Source organism: Columba livia, chromosome 16, assembly GCF_036013475.1.
Source record: "Columba livia isolate bColLiv1 breed racing homer chromosome 16, bColLiv1.pat.W.v2, whole genome shotgun sequence".
NCBI lineage: Eukaryota > Metazoa > Chordata > Aves > Columbiformes > Columbidae > Columba > Columba livia.
Window position 1 is genome coordinate 5,569,779 of NC_088617.1, and position 18,111 is coordinate 5,587,889.

The 18,111-nt window shown below is 66.3% G+C and overlaps 4 protein-coding genes and 1 long non-coding RNA gene across 17 annotated transcripts; 2 read left to right on the forward strand and 3 right to left on the reverse strand.

Moving 5' to 3' along the window:
- On the forward strand, positions 1–1,710 carry LOC110355723 (proline-, glutamic acid- and leucine-rich protein 1-like). The gene is made up of 2 exons (XM_021281654.2): positions 1–158; positions 764–1,710. The coding sequence occupies exons 1-2, from the start codon at positions 86–88 to the stop codon at positions 1,486–1,488; spliced, it is 798 nt and encodes a 265-aa protein (XP_021137329.2). The 5' UTR covers positions 1–85; the 3' UTR covers positions 1,489–1,710.
- A 170-nt stretch (positions 1,711–1,880) lies between these two features.
- Positions 1,881–4,832, reverse strand: LOC110355728 (uncharacterized). The gene is made up of 2 exons (XR_002408592.2): positions 2,458–4,832; positions 1,881–2,121 (listed from the first exon to the last, which is right to left on the reverse strand). It is a non-coding gene; the product is annotated as an uncharacterized LOC110355728 (long non-coding RNA).
- A 294-nt stretch (positions 4,833–5,126) lies between these two features.
- Positions 5,127–13,509, reverse strand: LOC110355730 (multiple epidermal growth factor-like domains protein 6). 9 transcript variants are annotated; one of them, XM_065032065.1, is made up of 16 exons: positions 13,305–13,504; positions 12,273–12,422; positions 11,908–12,051; positions 11,587–11,736; positions 11,239–11,382; positions 10,855–10,986; positions 10,494–10,616; positions 10,068–10,211; positions 9,783–9,929; positions 9,457–9,606; positions 9,215–9,361; positions 9,014–9,133; positions 8,773–8,910; positions 8,324–8,458; positions 8,091–8,245; positions 5,127–7,774 (listed from the first exon to the last, which is right to left on the reverse strand). In XM_065032065.1, the coding sequence occupies exons 1-16, from the start codon at positions 13,405–13,407 to the stop codon at positions 7,433–7,435; spliced, it is 2,424 nt and encodes an 807-aa protein (XP_064888137.1). In that variant the 5' UTR covers positions 13,408–13,504; the 3' UTR covers positions 5,127–7,432. The 9 variants fall into 9 exon arrangements, with proteins under 9 accessions (XP_064888137.1, XP_064888135.1, XP_064888134.1 ...); XM_065032063.1 differs by having other exon boundaries at positions 8,091–8,225; positions 10,450–10,616; XM_065032070.1 differs by having other exon boundaries at positions 7,642–7,774; positions 8,091–8,225; positions 13,305–13,497.
- On the forward strand, positions 5,632–7,224 carry SPINT4 (serine peptidase inhibitor, Kunitz type 4). Of its 2 annotated transcripts, none has more exons than XM_065032078.1 (4): positions 5,632–5,986; positions 6,174–6,347; positions 6,653–6,847; positions 6,940–7,224. In XM_065032078.1, exons 1-4 carry the CDS (start codon positions 5,632–5,634, stop codon positions 6,954–6,956), a joined length of 741 nt encoding a protein of 246 aa, XP_064888150.1. In that variant the 3' UTR covers positions 6,957–7,224. The 2 variants fall into 2 exon arrangements, with proteins under 2 accessions (XP_064888150.1, XP_064888151.1); XM_065032079.1 differs by having other exon boundaries at positions 6,680–6,847.
- Positions 13,510–14,342: 833 nt separating the features above from the next.
- LOC102089979 (WAP four-disulfide core domain protein 3) lies at positions 14,343–18,010 on the reverse strand. 4 transcript variants are annotated; one of them, XM_065032075.1, is made up of 6 exons: positions 16,660–18,010; positions 16,398–16,538; positions 16,118–16,261; positions 15,252–15,410; positions 14,915–15,058; positions 14,343–14,722 (listed from the first exon to the last, which is right to left on the reverse strand). In XM_065032075.1, exons 1-6 carry the CDS (start codon positions 16,970–16,972, stop codon positions 14,712–14,714), a joined length of 912 nt encoding a protein of 303 aa, XP_064888147.1. In that variant the 5' UTR covers positions 16,973–18,010; the 3' UTR covers positions 14,343–14,711. The 4 variants fall into 4 exon arrangements, with proteins under 4 accessions (XP_064888147.1, XP_064888146.1, XP_064888149.1 ...); XM_065032074.1 differs by having other exon boundaries at positions 14,858–15,058; XM_065032077.1 differs by lacking the exon at positions 15,252–15,410.
- Between the last annotated feature and the right edge of the window lie 101 nt (positions 18,011–18,111).

Genomic DNA, 18,111 nt, shown 5'->3' on the forward strand with positions numbered 1-18,111 from the left:
CGCTTCCTCCCGTTCCTGAACCTGGGCTACTGGGCAGGAACTTTAAATTGCTGCCCGGCTCAGCCCCGGCCACTGCTCAGGCAAAATGATGACGAGAGGCACCTTCCTGCTGGGGCTCCTGGCCCTGTGGGCAGAGCTGCAGGCTGCACCCATCACAGGCAAGTATGGGCTGGGAACACCCAGCCTCTCTAGATCTCAAGAGTATTTTCTGCATTTTCATGGTATCGTAGACTGGTTTGGGCTGGAAGGGACCCTTAAGGCTCACGTAGTCCAAACCCTGCCATGAACAGGGACATCTTCATCCAGATCAGTGTTGCTGGTGACGTTCAGTGGTGTGTGTTTAAATGTCTGTTTTCATGCTTGTTTTTACGAAAGCTTTCTGTGAGGAGTTGTAATACTTGTGAGGTTTAGCCCTTGCTTAACTTTTATAATCTTCGAGATAGTGGTGGTACCGGGTGCAGGCGCAGGGATGCTCGGGAAGTTTGTCAGTTGAACCATTGACCAGGGCAGGGACTGGTGGAAACATCAGTCTGGCCAAAGCCCATGGGTGCCACGGATGGGGCTGGGATGGGCTGAACCAGACCTGTGAGCATGTGTGGGGCTTGCTGCGGGTGTCGGGGTGGGCTGTGGCACCATGCCATCTGTGCCAGGCTCCCCCATGCAGCAGGAGCTGCGGGTGGGAGCTGCGGGTGGGAGCAGTAGGTGGGAGCTGTGGGTGGGCAGCAGCACGGGGCTGATGCTGCTGCTCTCTGCTCTGTTCCAGGGCTCCTTGGAGCAGCCCCTGCCTGGCAGCCGCAGCCGGGGCAGCCTGGATGCTGTCGGCCGGGGATGAGCTCGGTGCCCGTGGAACGGCTCGGCGCAGTGCCTGCCCTGCCACCCAGCAGGATTGCCCCAGCCAGGGTGTGGGAGGTGGGTGCGGAGCAGGGGAGTGAGGCCCAGCGCCCACCTGGGGCTGAGCTGGTGGCTGCTGCGACACCTGTGTCCGGGAAGAATCCAATGAGCGGAGGGGAGCCTGCAGCGGGGAACAAGCCCAACACGGGGAATAAAACTAGTTCAGGGCAAAAGCCAGCATGTGGGAGACAGCCTGGGACCAGGGAAAAACCAGAGGTTGGAATAAAGCCAGAGAATGGAGTGAAGCTGGAAACCACAGAGAAGCCGGTGACTGAGAAGAAACCTGAGGAAGAAGAGAAGCCTGAGGAGATCCACCATATTCACATCCACCACGAGGAGATAGAGGAACCGGTGAAAGAGATGGAGGAGGAGGTGGAGGAGGGGATAGAGAAGGTGGAGGAGGAAGAGGAGAAAAAGATGGAGGAGGAGGATGAGAAGGAGGAGGAGGAAGACAAGAAGGAGAAGGGAGAGAAGGAGGAAGAGGAGGATGAGGGAGAGGATGAGGAGGAGGAGGAAGATAAGGTGGAAGAGGAGGAGGAGAAGGAGGAAGAGGAGGAGGCAGAAGACGGTTATGAGAATGACAGCTATGATGACTAAAGAGATGATGACAGCAGTTCTGATGCTGTTGATGACGCTTGGTGAGCGATGCTGCCGAGTGTGTGAGGAGTGTGTAGGACGAGGAGAGCCCACAATGGGTGCGCATGGGGCAGCCATTCTTGGCCTCCTCTTCTGCCTCACTCTGCCAGGGCCAGTCCTGGGCACCAACAGTGACTTTGTCTTTCCTAATAAATGCCGCATTGTGCCACCGATTCAGTGTGACCAGCTGTCCCTGGTCAGTTCCTGGCCTGGCACAGGCTCAGAAGGGCCCTTTTCACAGTGACATGATTCTGTCCCCCATGGGAGAGCCACAGGGGCACTGCTGGGGCCGTGGGGTCCCATGGCAGCTGAGGGGGTCACCAGGACAGTGAAGCAGCAAGAGCCAGCCAATGTTCATCACAAACTCGTTTTACTGGGGATGAGGGAGCACAAAGACACCTGTGCTCAGCACTGAGCTGAGGTCGAGAGGAGGGAGGTGGGATCAGGGGGATGGATCCTCATCCAGCAGCTGACGGTTCCCTCCATGTCCAGCTGTCTGACTGTCTGGCTGTCCAACTGTGTGGTGCAGGGTGGTGCGGGGTGGCTGCACATATGGGCTCCTTGGTCCAGGTCCAGGCGGAGGCTAAGTGAATCCTGGGGAGAGACAGGAGCATCTTTGTCCCAAACCCTCATCTTCCCAGTGGGGCCCTAGGGATGAGGGGTCCCATGACCCCTCCTGGGGACCCCTCCTGGGGAGCCATCAGGGAATTGCTGGTCACTTCTGCCCTGTGCAAGGACATGTGGGGAGACAACACTACTGTGTGAGACATGGCACCCCGGCCATGGCTGCACTTGTCCCTTTGCATGTGGCCATGGTCCTCCCACAGCCATCCTACTGGCTCCCCATGTCCATCTAGCACCCATCCCATCCCCACCCTGTGTTCGTCCCGTGCTCATCCCTTTGCCACCCCGTGTCCATCCCGCACTCACCTGCAGACACCAGCCGTGCCCAGAGGCAGCAGAGCCCCAGGAGCAGCAGCAGTGCCAGCAGCCTCATGGCGCAGGGCAGGCAGTGCGGGGGCTGCTGGCCCGCGCATGAGCAGGGGTTTAAATCCTCCCAGGGCTGGCCCGCGCATGAGCAGGGGTTTAAATCCTCCCACTGACCCTCTCTGTGCCCCAATGCCCAGCACGCTCCGTCCGAGCGTGAACCCTCCCACCCCCTCCCTGGCATGGGCTGCTGCCACTGGACAAGCTGGCAGGAAGACATGAAGGTGATGCTGCTTGGCGCTGGGCTTCATGCAGCCCCAGAAGAGCTGTGCCATGCTGTGTCACTCTGTGCCATGCTGTGCCACAAGCCAAGAGCAGCCAGTGCAGCTTCCTGCTGTGGGGGACAGGTACAGGCCAGGTGTCAGCAAGGGGCTGGGGGACCCCAGCGTGGGGCTGGCCCTGCTTAGGCAGCGGAGGTGGCTCCAGGCCGGGTTCAGTGGAGCAGCCCGTGGTGCCCTGGCAGCTCTCCGGGCATTGTTCTGCCTCCAGGAACAACTGCTGGCTCCTGAGGGACGTCCTGTGACCTGACACGGTCCACAGCCCCTTGTTGCCACCAAGCTCTCAGCCCCATACCTCTCGGCCAGCTGGTGTCCACCTGACCCCACACCTTGGGGTGTCACTGGGGTGCAGGGCTGGCTGAGGGACACAGGGCCCTGGTGCAGGGGACAAAGACCTGGAGGCCGCGTGGGGAAAAGGGCTCTGCCCACGGGCCAGAGCTGTGGAGCCATTGCATTGAGTCCTATGTCCTCACCAGAGCTGGGGCAGATGCCTGGTCCCTGTCACGTTGTGCCAGAGCTGCCTCTCACCTCCCATTTCCTTCCATGGGGCTGGCAGGACCAGCCACCCTGGCTCCTGCAGCCACTCACTGCCAGGAGCTCCAGGCGCAGATCTGCACCAGCACCATTGCCTGGAGGGACACAGCCATTCCCAGGGTCTGGCTGTGCTTCCACCCCTGCTCTGCCCATGCCCAGAGCCCCATGGCAATCGCTCAGACCCTGGCTCTCCCAGGGGGCCCGAAGCCACCCCCAGCACTGTCCTGGGTGGGGGGTGCCTGCAAGCATTCTGCAGGCTGCGCTGGTGGTGGGGAATGTCCTGGGAGCTGTTCCCTGTCCTGGGTTGCACCGTGCCAGTGCCCCATGGAGCTGTGGGCGGCTCTGCCCGTGTGGGTGTTGCAAGGCTGGAGGCTCCGGAGCTGTCGGGGCTTTCCCAGCTGGTTCCCTTCCGGAAGCCCAGGTGCGGGGAGTGGCAGGACAGCTGGGCTGGACGGGCTGCCCACACCTGCCCGTGCGTGTGTGTGCGCACGTGCCAGCCAGACGTGCACACGTGTGTGCGTGTGCAGCCCACGCTCCCCATGTGCGTGTGTGCGGGGGTGTGAGCATAGCTCATGCTGTGTGTCCATCCACAGGCCGTGCTGGCTGGGCAGCACTATGCGTGTGCCAGCAGCCGGCTGTGTGAGGACTGTCTCCTGTCAGTATGTCCCTGTGTACAGGATGGAGGTGACATGCAGGAAGATTGACCCATCCTGGGAGCACACGGAACCATGAGAAGGGGAGAATGGGGAGCGCTGGCTCAACTATGACAGGGTGTCCCTGCTTTCCACAGGGCAGGGGACTTGTGTCATCCCCAGGGAACATCAGTCCCCGCAGGCCAGCGGGCTCCAAGCAGGGCCAGCTGGGTTGTGCCACAGCCAGGGGGACTCATTCTGTCCCTCGGCCGGCCCAGTGCCCCTCCTGCCGCGCACCCTGCTCTGGGCAGGTGACACTGCGCCGTCCCTGTGCCGCTCCCGCTGGGTGCCCGCCCTGGGCCGTGCCACATTCCTGGGTGCTCCCGGGGCCGGGCTGCTCGGTCGCTGCTTCTGCCGCGGCGGGGCCCTGCCCGGCAGCTCTGTCCTCACGGAGCCTCTGCTCACGCTTCGTGTCCCCGTGTGAGCTGGACACGGGAACAGAGCAGGGGACACAGCCACGGAGACAGGGCAGGGGTCACCGACACGGGGTCTCTGTCGCGGGTGCGCGGTTTTCCGTCCCGTGCAACATCAGGCTGACAGCAGCCCCTTCGGTGCCCCGAACCCCCGCACCCCGGGACCGGCTCCGCCTCTGTCGCGGTGTCTGCCCAGCGTGGCCGCGGCGTTACCGGCGGTGCGGGAACAGCAGGGGCTGCTCTGGCAGAGGATGTCAGTCGTGACAGGGATCACCCGGAGAGCTGAGATACCGCGGAGAGATACTGGGGAAAAATGTAACCGGGGCTGGGACTCTCCGTGCCATCCGAAATATCTCGGGCAGCCCAAGGTTGTGGGAGAAGCGGCCCCAGGACCACCATGGTCCCCGTGGAGGGGTCCCCTTCCCACCGCCCGCCCTGACCCTGCGCCCCTCCACTGCCACCGGCACCTCCCTCCAGCTTGGGTCCCGCACCGCTCGGGGTTTGCCCCGTGCCGGGCACACTGCCGGAGACACTACCGAGGACAGTGCCGGGGTCTCCGTGCCGGGGCTCTGGCGAAGGGACCGGCAGAAGCTGGAACCCTCCCCATCCCACCCTGGGTCCGACTTTCCTGGCATCTCCCCGCAGAACTTTCCCCGCCCTCCACTTCCCCCTTGGGACAGTAATTACGGCAGTAATTAGGAAGACAATCATTCCTGTTGAATGGGAACAGCTTAATCTGTTTCTCCGTGCTTTCAGCAGGTTTCGCCTCACGCCCTCCCGCAGGTGCCGGCGGGATGCCGGGGACCCACCTGTCGCCCAGCCCATCGCCGAGAGCCCCGCGCTGCCGGGCTGCGGACCCCGAGCTGTGTCCCGTTTCCAGGGGATGCCCCCCAGGCCGGCACGGTGCGGCCGTTGGACCGTCCTGCGAGACATCCCTTCCACAGCAGAGATGGCTGGCAGACGAGGTGGTACCCACGGGCTCAGCCCCGTGTGCGGGACCGTCCCGCCCGGGATGCCCGCCGTGAACAGGGAGGGAAGGCGGGAGGAAGCGGGGAAGGGGCACGGCCGTTCCCCGAGGCTCCGCAGCGCAGGGAGAGCAGTGCGGTGCCCAGCCCCTGCCCCGGCTGATCATCTGCCGACCTCCCACTGCCCGTCCCCATCCCCGGCTCGTCCCCAAGGGGCTGCGGGCGGGTGCCGGCGATGCCCCCAGCCCACGCCCGGCGCTGCCGCCCGGCCGGGCTCCCCGCGGGCTCCGCCGGGGCAGCCGTCCCGTCCTACCGGTTGCCCCGGTGCAGGGCTGCGGCCGGGACGCCGGGCCCTGCCTGGGTGCGGCTCGTTACCCGCACGGCAGGAATTAGCCGGGCTCGGGCGCCGGCCCCGCTCCCTCCGCCCTGCCGACGCACCTTAAATCCCGGCCCGCCGCACCCGGGCCCAGACCAGGCTACCATGGAGCTGTCGCCCAGCCTTCTCCTCCTCCTCCTCGCAGCCCTGCTACCCCTCGCCGCATGGTCTGGCCCGACCGCCCGCCCAGCTGGAAAACAGGAGCGGGGGACGGGTGAGTGCGCCCGGGCTCGAACCGGGGACAGGGATGCTGCAGCTGCCGCTGCCACCCGGTGCTCCCCGCTGCCCTGCGTGGTGTCGGGGTCCGGGCGGGCACGGGGCTGCGGCCGGTGGGGGTCCGGCTCTGGGGCGTTGGGGGGCTGCTTGGCCTTTCCCAGCATCCCAGCCGCTATGTCCTGCAGTCAAGCCCGGGTATTGCTACCACAACGCGGAGGTGGAGGACCTGCTGGCCGAGGACTGCGGCTCTTGCCGCACGGACACCTCTAGTCCCCACTGCACCGGCGATGCCAGCTGTCCTGGTGCCACCAAGTGCTGCCCCAGCAAGTGTGGCTACACGTGCCAGGACCCGGTGATGGGTGAGGGCTCCTTGCTGAAGCGGTGGGGCTCTGGAGTGGCAGCGTGGTGAGCACAGGGGTGAGCCAAGTAAACCAGGAAGGGGGTTCTCTGAGGTGCCCCTGTGCCAGGTCGTGCAGACCCCGGGGGCACCACACTGTGCCGTGGGGGAGCACCTGGGCTGCTGGTGTGTGGGGCTGTGGGGCAGGTGGGGACAGAATTGGTTGCTGGTGGGAATGGTTCAGTGGTGAGAGGGACTGGAGCTGTGTGGACTTCTCTGGGGAGCCTGGGAGCACTAAGCCCGGCAGTGTCCCTGTCCCACCCCCAGCTCAGCTCAAGCCCCTTGGCTGTGCAGATTTCTGCTACTTGCCCTCTGTCTGTGGGAACTGCAAGGCACTTTTCCGCCGCTTCTTCTTCAACACCACCAGCCATCAGTGTGAGGAGTTCATCTACGGTGGCTGCGGTGGCAACAGGAACAACTTCAAGACTGAGAGCGAGTGCTTCCAGGCCTGCTCCCACGCCGGTAACTAGCTGGGTGCCAGGAGCCGCGGCTGGCGGCTGCTCCTGCCCTGGCGATGCCCACCCCATCCCTAGTCCTGACCAGCCATCTCTCAGTTCCAGGTGCTGGATAGTGCCAGCCCAGTGAGTGCTGCGGCCTCTGCACGGCCCCTGCCTCGGGGAAGCTGCTGCTGGCGGCCACATCCCTGTCCTCACAGGGAGCCATCCCCATGTGGCTGGCAGTGACGGGCACTGCTGCTGGGGATGGCTGTACTGGGGGCCGTGCCCTGCCCGGGGACACTCACCGGCCCGAGGGCAGTGACATGCACTCATGGTGCCTGGCCAGAGGAGCCCAGCCCTGCCCTGGGACTGTGACATTCAATACAAGGACGGGTCCTTGGATGAGTGCGTCTGGGTCTTGTCCTTCCTGCCTGTGCGGGCAGGAGTAGACAGTGCCCGTCCCTCTGGGTCACTCTCCCTTGCTGGGACCAGCCACCACCCCGCAGCTCCTGCTTCCTCTGGATGGGCTCCCAGCCCCGGCTCTGCACTCAAGCTGCTGATGTGACCTGGCTGTGCACTAAAGCAACCTAATGGAGGAACAGCTCCCATTTCAGTGGTTGCCTGGGGTGGTACCCGTCCCACAGCCTGCCCCAGGGCTGTGCCTGCACCTCATCAGTGGCCCTGTAACACCACCCCTGGTGGGATCATCCCTTCCCCAGTGAGCCCCAGGTGCTGCTGGGGCTGCTCCAGGAACACAAGGGCCTGTCCCAGGGCCTGGTGGTGCCGGCCTGGTACTGCTGAGAATGAGGAGTGGCTGGAGGCAGCCATGTGTGTGCTTTATTGCTGGAGGTGGTAGGGAGGGGACAGGCCAGCTGGGACCTGTGACCACCCTTAGTCCCCCAACGAAAGTGTCTGCCTGCCACCAAGCTGCTGCTCTTCTGTCACGCAGGATCTGAAAAGGAGGACGTGATTTTAGGGAGCCCCAAGGCTGCAGAGGTGAGGGGCTGGGGGCCAAGGTTGCAGCTAAGCACAGTCAGCTGTGGCAAGAGCTTCCTTCTGCTGCATGTCCTTTTGGCTCCCCTCACTCCAAACGCACATTTCTGCCAGGAGCAGAGCAATGGGACAGCAGCAGGAGCCAGCCCTGTGGCCATGCTGAGCCAGAAGCATACTGAAGGGCTGTGTGCTTCACACAGGTCTGGCTGTGACCTCGTGGGCCCTAGTGGCAGCCCCAGTGCTGGCCCTGGCTCAGCGGCCATGGACCTCCTTACCACCAAGCACCCGTGTGCAGATGTGGCCGCAGCCGTTGCTGCAGCACTTGTGGCCCCAGGGACACTCCTCGTCGAGGCTGCACAGCTCCACACATGTCCCACGGCCCCTGGGGACAGGGCACGCTCCTTCTCTGCCTGCAAGACAGAGCACCCCACTGTGGGGTATCTGGCATGGGGCACCCCATGGCTGCTAGGGCAATGCCTGGGTCCTGGCTGGCTGAGTTGCATCTCACCTCCAGGGGTGTCCGTGCATACGCGGCCGCAGCTGGTGCGGGTGCACCTCTGTCCCCAGGGACACTGCGAGTCAGCCTCGCACTCCTCTGTGCACTGCTTGGCACCATGCTGTGGCACAACTGTGGCATCATATTCTGTGAGAAGGAGAGGTCAGTCGCATGGCAGCTCTGAGCTGATGCTGTGCATGCTCATCACTTGCATGGAAGGAGGGGGAGGCATGGAAAGAAGGATGGGGACAAATGTGTCCCTGGAGCCAGGGTGAGGCAGGATCCTGCGGGCCCAGCCACCTCGGCAGCCCCTGGCACAGGGCTCTGGTGAGGTGATGATGCAGGGTTGGGGAGGGAGGGCCAGGATGCCCCAATGGGGTCAGTGCCAGGGAGACACCAGGCCCTGTCCCCACTGGGATCAGCTGGGCAGGGGGATCCACACCCCGGTGCAAGGGACTGACCTTGCAGAGAGGCTGCTGTGCAGACATGGCCACAGCCGTTGCTGCAGCACTTGTGGCCCCAGGGACACTCTTCGTCAAAGCTGCACAGGTCCAGGCACGTTCCCCCCTCCCTGGGGATGGGGCACACTCCCACTCTACCTGCAAGGCAAGCACGGGGCTGGGGAGCACCGGCTGGGGGCACCCACCGTGGGGCACACCTGGGCAGCCCTGCACGGCTCCGGGGGGCCTGGCTGGCTCTCACCTCCGGGAATTTCCATGCAGACGCGGCCGCAGCCGGTGCTGGTGCACCTCTGTCCCCGGGGACACTGCGCGTCGGCCTCGCACTCCTGCACACACCAGCTGCTGGCCCCGCCCCCGCTCTCTGCAGGGACACGGCGGCCGCTGTCACCCATCCGCCCTAGGGAGCTGGCTGCCGGGACGTCCCGGGGGCTGCTCCCGCTACCTCTGGGCATGGCCACGCAGTCCCAGCCGCAGCCGGTGTCGCAGCACTTTTCCTCTCGCCGGCAGACGCTGTCGTCCAGGCATCGGCTCCTGTGCCTGCGCCGGGGGTCCCAGCAGGGCTGTGCCGGGGGACACTCCCCGGGGTGATCTGCGGCAGGAGGGGACACGGGTGAGGGCGCGGGGTCCCCATGGCCCCGGTCCCTCTCGGACGCCGGTGCCGCTGCCGAGGCTGCCCGCTCTTACCTCTGGCAGGACGAGCGCAGCGCATGGCACAGCCGGAGAAGCAGCACTTCTCCTGCCGGGGACAGTCCCTGTCGTGGCTGCAGGAGTCCTGCTCCGCGCACGACTCCGGTGGCCGCCGCGGCCGCACCTTCGGGCACTTGCCGGGTTTGTCTGAAAGGGGCGGGAAGGGGCAGCAGGGGCAGGGAGAGGCACCCCTCGCGCTGCGGGCACCCACCCTGACTGAGCACCCGCCCGGCGGCAGCCCCACCCCGGGCAATGCCCCACGGGAGGTTTGCCAGCGCGCCCGGCCGTGTGTGGCACCGCTGTCCCAGTGACTGTCCCCTCACCTCGTTCGGGGGCCAAGCACTCGTGACCGCACCTGCTGCTGCAGCACTTCTGAGCGCCCGGACACTGCCCGTCCCCAGCGCAGGAGGGGCCGCACGGGGCCGCGGCGGTCGGTGTCTCCTCGGCCGGGGGACAGATGCCCGGTTTCTCTGGAGGGCAGGAGGCAGCGGGGCTGGGGGCACGGGGGGCATCGGCGGGTCTCCCCGAGCAGACCCACAGCCCCCGGAGCTGCGGGGGGACCCATGCCCCCTGCTTCCCTGCCCGGTGCGTCGCCGAGCGGCTCGCACCTTGGGACGGGGACAGGCAGACGTAGTCGCAGCCGCGCAGGCAGCACTTCTGCTCGCCGGGGCACTCGGCATCGCGCCGACACCAGGCTCTGCAGTCGTAGGTGGGGAACAGCCCGGCGTGGGCCGGGCAGAAGCCGGCCTTCCCTGCATGGCACGGCGCTGGGTGGCTGCGGTGTCCCCAAGGTGGCTGCGCGGAGCTGCACCCCAGCCCGGCCGCCCCCGAAGGTCACGCAGCCCCTTCGGCACAGCAGCCCCGGACACACTGGGCTCTGCAGCACGACTCTGCCGCGGCAGCGCTGCGGCAGCTCCTCTCACGGGGACCGCGGGGCTTGCACCGGACCCCTCAGCTGAGGGGCATGTGGGCTACGGAGCGGAGCCGTACCGGGCTCCACAGCTCTCCGGACTCGGTCACCCTGCGCGTCCCACCTTGGTGTTCAGCGCTGCACAACCCCGCGCACCGGCCGCCGCAGCACGTCTCCCCATCGCCGCAGTCGCCGTCGCTCCAGCAATTTGTCCCCTCCTGCCAGGCTGGGTCGGCCGTGGGGACCCCTGCGAGGCAGATGGCTGGTGGCTGCACGTGTGGCCGGGGATGCAGACGCAGCAGGTACCCCGAAGCGGCCGGGGTGCAGTTTCCCGGAGCCCCAAGCCCAGGCGGATCCCTGCAGCCCTTCCCTTCCACTTCACCAGGGTCCCCGTCCCCTCGCTCCCGGCACTGCTGGAGGCTCGGCCGTGGGGACCAGGGAGGGCAGAGCTGCCGAAGCGCCGGGGTGGCTGCCGCCCCCCTCACCTCGTCCATGTGTGTGACACTCCGCGCTGCACCGCTGGTGACAGCACACCTCAGGCGGGGGACAGTCCTGGTCCTGATGGCACCTCCACTGGTGGAGCGGCTGCGGAGTGGCCGGGGCAGGGCTGGCGTCCTCTGCGCCGCGGAGCAGGGCCCGGCCGGCGGTACCGGCAGGGAGGAGGGGAGAATGGTACGGTGGCCTCTCCCCTGCGTGGCTTCGCCGTCCCCTCCCCACTCCAGCGCCCACACAGGCGTCGCGTGATGGGTCCCCAGCCCCTCTCTGCCCGTGGCGGGTGACCGCGGGTGTCCCCCCGTGTCCCCCGTGCCATGCCGGTTCACGACTGAAGCCGCAGCCCCTCCGGCAGCCCCCGGCACTGCCAGGCTCACCGTGCGAAGGGGGCAGGCAGGCGAGCCCGCAGGCGAGGGGGCAGCACTTGGCACTGCCGGGGCAGTCGCTGTCGTGGGCGCAGGCATCCCGGCACGGCCGGTCGGTGTCCGGTGCGGGGCTGGCGGGGCAGGTGCCGGGTTTCACTGGGGACAGCAGTGAGAAGTTGGGGACAGGCAGCAGCTCTCCTGCCGCCCCCCCCCAGCTTCCGCAGAGCCCACATCGGCGAGCCCAGAGCGAAGGGGTCCCCGTTGTGCCACAGCTCTGTGCCTTGGGGTGGCCACGGCCCCACGGCATCACCCCTCGTCCCCGATCCACGGCCCTGCCCATCCCGTCCCGTCCCGTCTCACCGACCGGGGCTGGTGGCAGACACTGGTGGCCACAGCTGCTGTTGCAGCATTTCTGCGCGTCGGGACAGTCGCTGTCGCCTCGGCACCGCTCCCGGCACGTCCCCGACGGCCCCGACTGCGCCGCAGGGCACTCCCCGGGTTTGGGTCGTTCTGGCGGAGCAGGGCAGACGCGAGGCTTCAGCACCCACGACCGGCTGCCGTGTGCCTCCGGTGGTCCCCAGCCCCTCGCCGTGGCCCACGTACGCCCGGCGCCCACATCCCGGTTCGCTGGCAGCCGTGGTCCCGGTGCCGCGATCCCGGCCGGCCCCGCCGAGCCCTTACCCTGCAGCGGCTCCAGGCAGGCGACGCCGCAGCGCAGCGGGCAGCACTTCTGCGCTCCCAGGCAGTCCCTGTCCTCCAGGCAGGGGAAGGCGCAAGGGTAGAACAGTCCCTCGGGGGCCGCTGCCGGGCAGGTGCCGGGTTTCTCTGCAAGGCCGAGCGGGGCCGAGCTGAGGCTGCACCAGCAGCGTCCCGGAGCAGGGACGGGAACCTGCCCAGGCTGGGGTCCCTGCCTGCCCCGCCGGACCGCTCTGCCTGCCCCATCCCGCGGGGCTGCCAGCAGCGCACGGAGAGCTGCTCTGTGGCAGTGGGGATGGGGCCAGGGATGAGGGCGGAGGTGTGCCGGTGGCCACACCGCGGTGTGGTACCTTCTGCTGGGGGGGTGCAGCGGAGCCGGCACTCCCGGGGGCAGCACTTGTGCCAGCCGGGGCAGCTGGAGTCGTTGGCACAGAGTGGGGGTTCCAGGCGCAAGCAGCGTGTGAAATCCCGTGGGCACCTTCCCGGCTTGTGCGGTTGCCCTGCAGCAGGACGGCGGCCTCAGGGCAGCGCTGGGAGACAGAGCTCCTCACCCTCCATCCCCCGGAGAGTGGGGCATGGGTCCCACCTTTGGGGGACAGGGGACCGGAGAGGGGAGCACAGGCTGCGGGGGGCAGGGTCCTAGGAGGAACGCGGCCTCTGGGGGTCCCAGACCAAGGTCCTGGCTCCCACTGACCCTCCCTTGCTGGCACGGCAGTGCCTGGCTGACGGCAACACCGCAGGGCTGCTGTACCCCCCCCCAGAGATCAGCACAACATTGCACGATGCAGCCTGTGTGTGCCCTCAGAAGGCAGTGGGTGCCACAAGGATGTCGCTGGCCCTGCCAGGGAGATGCCAGCACCAAGCCAGCACCAGCTGGAGGTCAGGACCCAGTCCTGAGCATCCTGCTGTCCCGCACATCCTCACTGCAAGTAGCATACTCTTTGCTGCTGTCTCCTCCTCTTCAACCTCCTCCTGGCACCCTGTATTCATATTGGCCATGCTGGGAAAATCGGGACAGCCCTGCATTTGGCATGGGCATGGGCGAGCTCCAGCTGGCACCTGTGCCCGGCTCCCACCCATGAGCCAGAAGACGTGGCGGGAGCAGCAGTTTCTGCAAACAGCTCTTGCCGGCTCCTGGCAGGGCTGTGCTGTTTGGGCTGCAAACAGAGCTGCTGCTGGGAGGTTTCACCACAAACAGCAGCTGTTTGGTTAAAACAAAGGAACTGAACCATTGTCTCATGGCAGGCAGAGCAGCACTGCAGCTGGGCACCCCTGCTCCAGCATTGCCCCCAGGCTGAGGGGCCCCCAGCAGTGGGGACCTGTGCCAAGGATGTGTCAGCCACAGCCTGGACCCTCTGCTGGGTTTGCCTGCCGGTACTCACCGCCTGTCTCCTCTGGTGCAGTGCCCAGATCTGCCCTGAGGACGAGGAGCCCCAGGAGGAGGAAAACCCCCGGCCTCATGGTGCTGCTGGGGATGATGTGCATGTCCACAGCTGAGCTGTGGCTGGGTTTAAAGTCCCTGGTGGGGGTGCCCGGGGTGATGGGCGGCTGAAGCTCAGCTGCTGGCTATGCCACGGGCAGGAGGGGCAGGAGGAGGGGCAGTTCCCAGAACCCACCGGCGCCCTGCCAGCCACCCCGTTTATCTCCAGCCAAGCCGCGCTTTGGGTCAGGGTGACCCATGGGGTCAGAGAGGACAGGTGGGGTCAGGTGGCTGCTGTCCCTTGCAGTGCATGGCTCTGTCCCTGTTGTGGCTGGCTGTGACCCTCTGCCCAGGTTTCTTTCCAGCCCCATTTGGCCCTCATCTCCACACGCTGGGGGCCATGGGCAGAGCCTACAGCTCATCCCCAGCACAGCAGTGGGAGCAGCTGGAGGGGCTTTGCCAGCTCTGCCACCATGGTGTTACTCTGCAGCCATGGCTTGGCTCAGCTGGTACAGCCTCTGTCTATTGGACCACTCAGAATCTGGCCCCACAGGGTGGGAGAGATGTCCTGGGCTGGCTCAGTGTCCCAGCACCGTGACAGGACCAGGGAGTGAGTGGGTCCTGCTGTGGCCCCTGGCACATGGATGATGCCCCCTACCCCCTCCCCTGGCCAAGTGTTTCACCTGCCCAGCCCCGTGACTGCTTTTCCAACCAGGTTTTCACACTTTGGGATACAAATGATCCTTTCCCTGGTGCAAGGAATCCAAGGGGACTGTTTTCTGCACTCCCTTCCGTGACTGCTGAGGGGACATCGTGCAGCCCCCAGGCCTGGTGGGACAGCCACTGTGGGTGATGGTGGCTGGAGGGTGCTCACATGGAAATGGGAACCTCTCCCTGCCCCAGGGCAGCTCCTGCCTGCACCTCCTGCCTATGCACAGCCCAGGGCTGCCTGCCTGTCCTGGGAACCCACAGCCTCACACAGGGATGGGGATGCAGAGCAGAAGGCAAACACATGCTGGTTTATTCTGTTTCAGTGCTGCTTAGCAGCTGGGGCTAACAGGGATGGGGTTTGCCTCTGTGCCTGCACTGCCAGGAGCCTTGGCCTGGTGTGGGATGGTGCAGGTGGCACACAGCCCTCAATGGCACAGCTGGGAGGGGCTGGGGGTGCCGGCACCACAACCAGAACCCCTCCGAGCAATGCCGGTACCCTCTTGGCAGCAGTTGAGAGGGTCCAGGGGAGGGATAGACACGGGAGGCAGAGGGGACTGTGGCAGCAGCATCTCTTTGCTCACCCAGAGTGGTGTGATGGCAGCGGGGTGGGGAGCGCCCTCAAAATGGCAGCTCCTGGTGCAGCCCTCCCTGGCCTGGGCTAGGCCGTGTCTGGAAGAGACAGGCGAAGTGGTCAGAGGAGAACGAGCACTCCCCCGAGGGGTGGGGGGCCCTCGGGTGCCCCACCCTGGTGCCCCCCGGCCTCCCCACTTCCCCTCCAGGCTGGAGCTGCTACAGATGCAAGACCTGCACCGTGCTCCGGGCTGCTGGGACCCAGGAGGTGGGAGGCTGAGCGGGTCCTGCCCCGCAGCGGGGGGACACATGCCCGGCCACAGCCCCGTAGGCAGCACTTCTGGCTGGGGGGACAGTCCTTGTCCTGCAGGCACAGGAGGAGGCACTCGGCCACCGGGTCATCATCAGTCATGGGGGGACAGAGCCCGGGACGCACTGGAACACACAGGGAGAGGTAGGGGTGAGGGTCCCATCCCTGCAGGCAGGGTGTCCCTTCAGGGTGGGGGACCCATCCTGGCAACAGCCAGCGGGGTGCTGGCCCTGGCCAGGGGTACTGAGCCTGGGACCAGAGCAATGCCGGTACCCGAGAGGGAACACGTTGGAGTCTCAGACCCACAGGTGGTTTTACCCTCAATGGGCGGTTTGCAGACGTGCCCGCAGCCGGTGGTGCAACACTTGGCGGGCCCGGTGCAGTCGCTGTCAGTGTCACAAAGCTCCAGGCAGGGTCCCAGGGAGCCCCGCAGCACCACAGGGCACATGCCGGGCTTTGCTGCAGCATCGTGTCCCCCTGGTGACAACATGGACTGCGGCCATGCTGGGATCCTGCTTCCTCCTGGTACGGCCTCCATCTCCAGCCCACTCCTTTGCTGCCCCCATCCTGTCCCCATCCTGTCCCACATCCTCCCTCCCAGAGCCCAGTGCTGGCCACAGCCACTAGCCTCGTGCCCATACCAGTCTGACTCAGTGAAACCAGTCACAGCTGCACATGGGATGCCAGTTGGCAGCTGTAGTGGTGAAGGACAATGCTGGCCACCAGCACCCAGCCTGAGTGTGATGCAGGATGAGTGCAGGATAGGGTGCAGGATGGGATGGCACACCCATGGCACACCCATCATGAAGGAGCTGGGCATGACAATCCCTTCCCACAATGCCCCAAGGTTATGCTCCTGCCCGGGGGCTCAGGGGTCGGGGGCTGTGCCAGGGGCAGGTGCGTGGCACCGTGTGCCATATGGCACCAGATGCTGCAGCCAGTGGCACACACTCCCAGGGCCTGGATGGCTGCCATGGCTGCACACTTGGCCGGACATGGCTGCTGGGGCTTGTCTGGTGGCACAGCTGGGCACACGTCGGGCATTGCAGGGGAGGAGGAGCCCACTGGTGTGGCTGCAGGGCAGCTGCAGTGCATCCATGGGCAGTGCTGGGGGTGCACGTGCTTGGGTGGGGGGTGCAGGTCTGGCAAGCCACGGGCCCAAGGGAAGGACGGTGCAGCTGTACCTGTGTCTGGGCAGGCACAGGCCAGCCCGCAGCCAGAGAAGCAGCACTTGCGGTTCCCGGGGCAGTCCCGGTCATCAGCGCAGCGGTTGGAGCAGGTGGCCGCACTGCTCCGGGCACGCTTCCGTGGGCAGATGCCGGGTTTGGCTTGAGAGGGGGCAGGTTTGGGACTCAGTGCAGAGCCAGCCTCGCACCACAGCACCTGCATCTCCCCCACAGAGCGAGGAGGAGATGCAGACACGTGGCACCATCAGCCTGGCACGGGGACACCCGGGTGCCTTACCTGGCTGGGCAGGTGTGCAGCGGGCGCAGCAGCCACGGGTGCAGCACTTCTGCCCGGGGCTGCACACGGTGTCGTTGCGGCAGCTCATCTTGCAGTTGGTCCCAGCGGGGCTGCCGGCACGGGGGCAGTAGCCCGGAGTCTCTGCGGAGGGAGATGCTCAGTGTGGCCCCAGGCCTGACACGGGCACCGGCCCCTGCCTGCATCCCACCCATCTCCCATCACCCTGTCCTGCGCTGGCACCTCTCAGGGAAGCCAGCGGTACCTGTGCTGGGGAGGAGGCAGGTCCTGACCTCCCCAATCTGGCAGCACTTCTCGGCACCGGGGCAGCTGTGGTCGGAGAGGCAGTACAGGGTGGGGGTGCTCAGGAGCCGGCTCCTCCCCGCCGGGCACTCCCCCGCTTTCCGGGGGACAGGCCAGGCGGCGGGGGGCCGGCGTCCCCGCGGGGCCCGGCGCGGGGCCGGGGTGGCCGTGGGGGCAGCGCCCTGGGCCCCAGCACGGTGCTGCTGGGCCGGGGTGGGCGGCAGCTCCTCGAACAGCACCAGAAGCAACAGGAAGAGGGTGCGCTGACCCGGCATCGTGCCGCCCTCAAGGAGCCGTGCTGCGGGGCCACCGGCCGGGATTTAAACCCAGTCGGGGCGGGGATCGGCCGAGCCGAGCGGCCCCTTCCCACGGCAGCACCGTGTCGGGGCCGTGGGAGCGCCCGGCACGAACAATCGGGCTCGGGGGAGAGTCCCGGGGCAGCGCTGGGCTCGCAGCCCGTGGCTGATGCATCCTCCACAGCACAGCCTTTCCAGGTCACCGGTGACCCGCGAGCAGCCAGGACAGGGGACGGCAGCGCTCCGGGAGCCCCCCTGCTGCACCCTGCCAGCGACAGGGATGGGACAGGGAGGAGCGGTGTGCTGTCCCTACTCCTCGGTGTCCTCCCGGCACACAGGATGGGCAGAGCTGCTGCAGAGGGCCGTGGGGCTAAGCTGGAGTGTACCAGCCCGCACCCTCACCACAAGGAGAGGGGAATTGGCACCGGGCACTGGGCTGTGCTGGGCAGGGTGAGGAGCTAACCCTGCCCTGGGGACAGCTGTGCTCTGTTCCTGGCAAAGATGGGGGCCCTGGGGGTGCCAGCATCTCGAAGGCATGTGGAATATCTTGCTCTGCTCCAGGGGTGGGAGAGGGAGTGAGGCAGGCACAGAAGGCCGAGGCACCAGGATACCCATGGGGTGCAGGAGGTGCCAGGGAGAGTGGGGCAGGAGCAGGACCTGGCTGTGAGCAGGGAGGGGAGGGATGGGGCAGGAGCAGCCATGGGATGGGGCGTCAGGGGTGTAGGCTTCATGGCCCACAGTTCCTTCAGGCTCCTGCCATGGGTGATATGCTGCTGTGGCTGTGAGTGGGGCAGGAGGGGGTTTGGGTGATGCTCATGCAATGGCACACACCAGCAGCATCTCTGTCCCCTGGTCACCGCAGAGCAGAGAGCAGTTCTGCTCCCATGGGACAGGGATGCAGCCATGCTGTGATGGTCCCGCTCTGAGCACGGCTGTGCAAAGGTGGAGGAGTCGGTGTGCCAGGACAGCTCGGGCCATGGGGCTAACCTGGGCAGGGGCACTGCCTGGGATCCCTCGGGGACACGATACAGACAGTCAGTGCTGGTGTTTGGCAGGTGCAGCCCTTCCAGGTGGCACCAGCACCCAGCAGCCTCTGTGGCAGGCAGGACGTGGCAGGG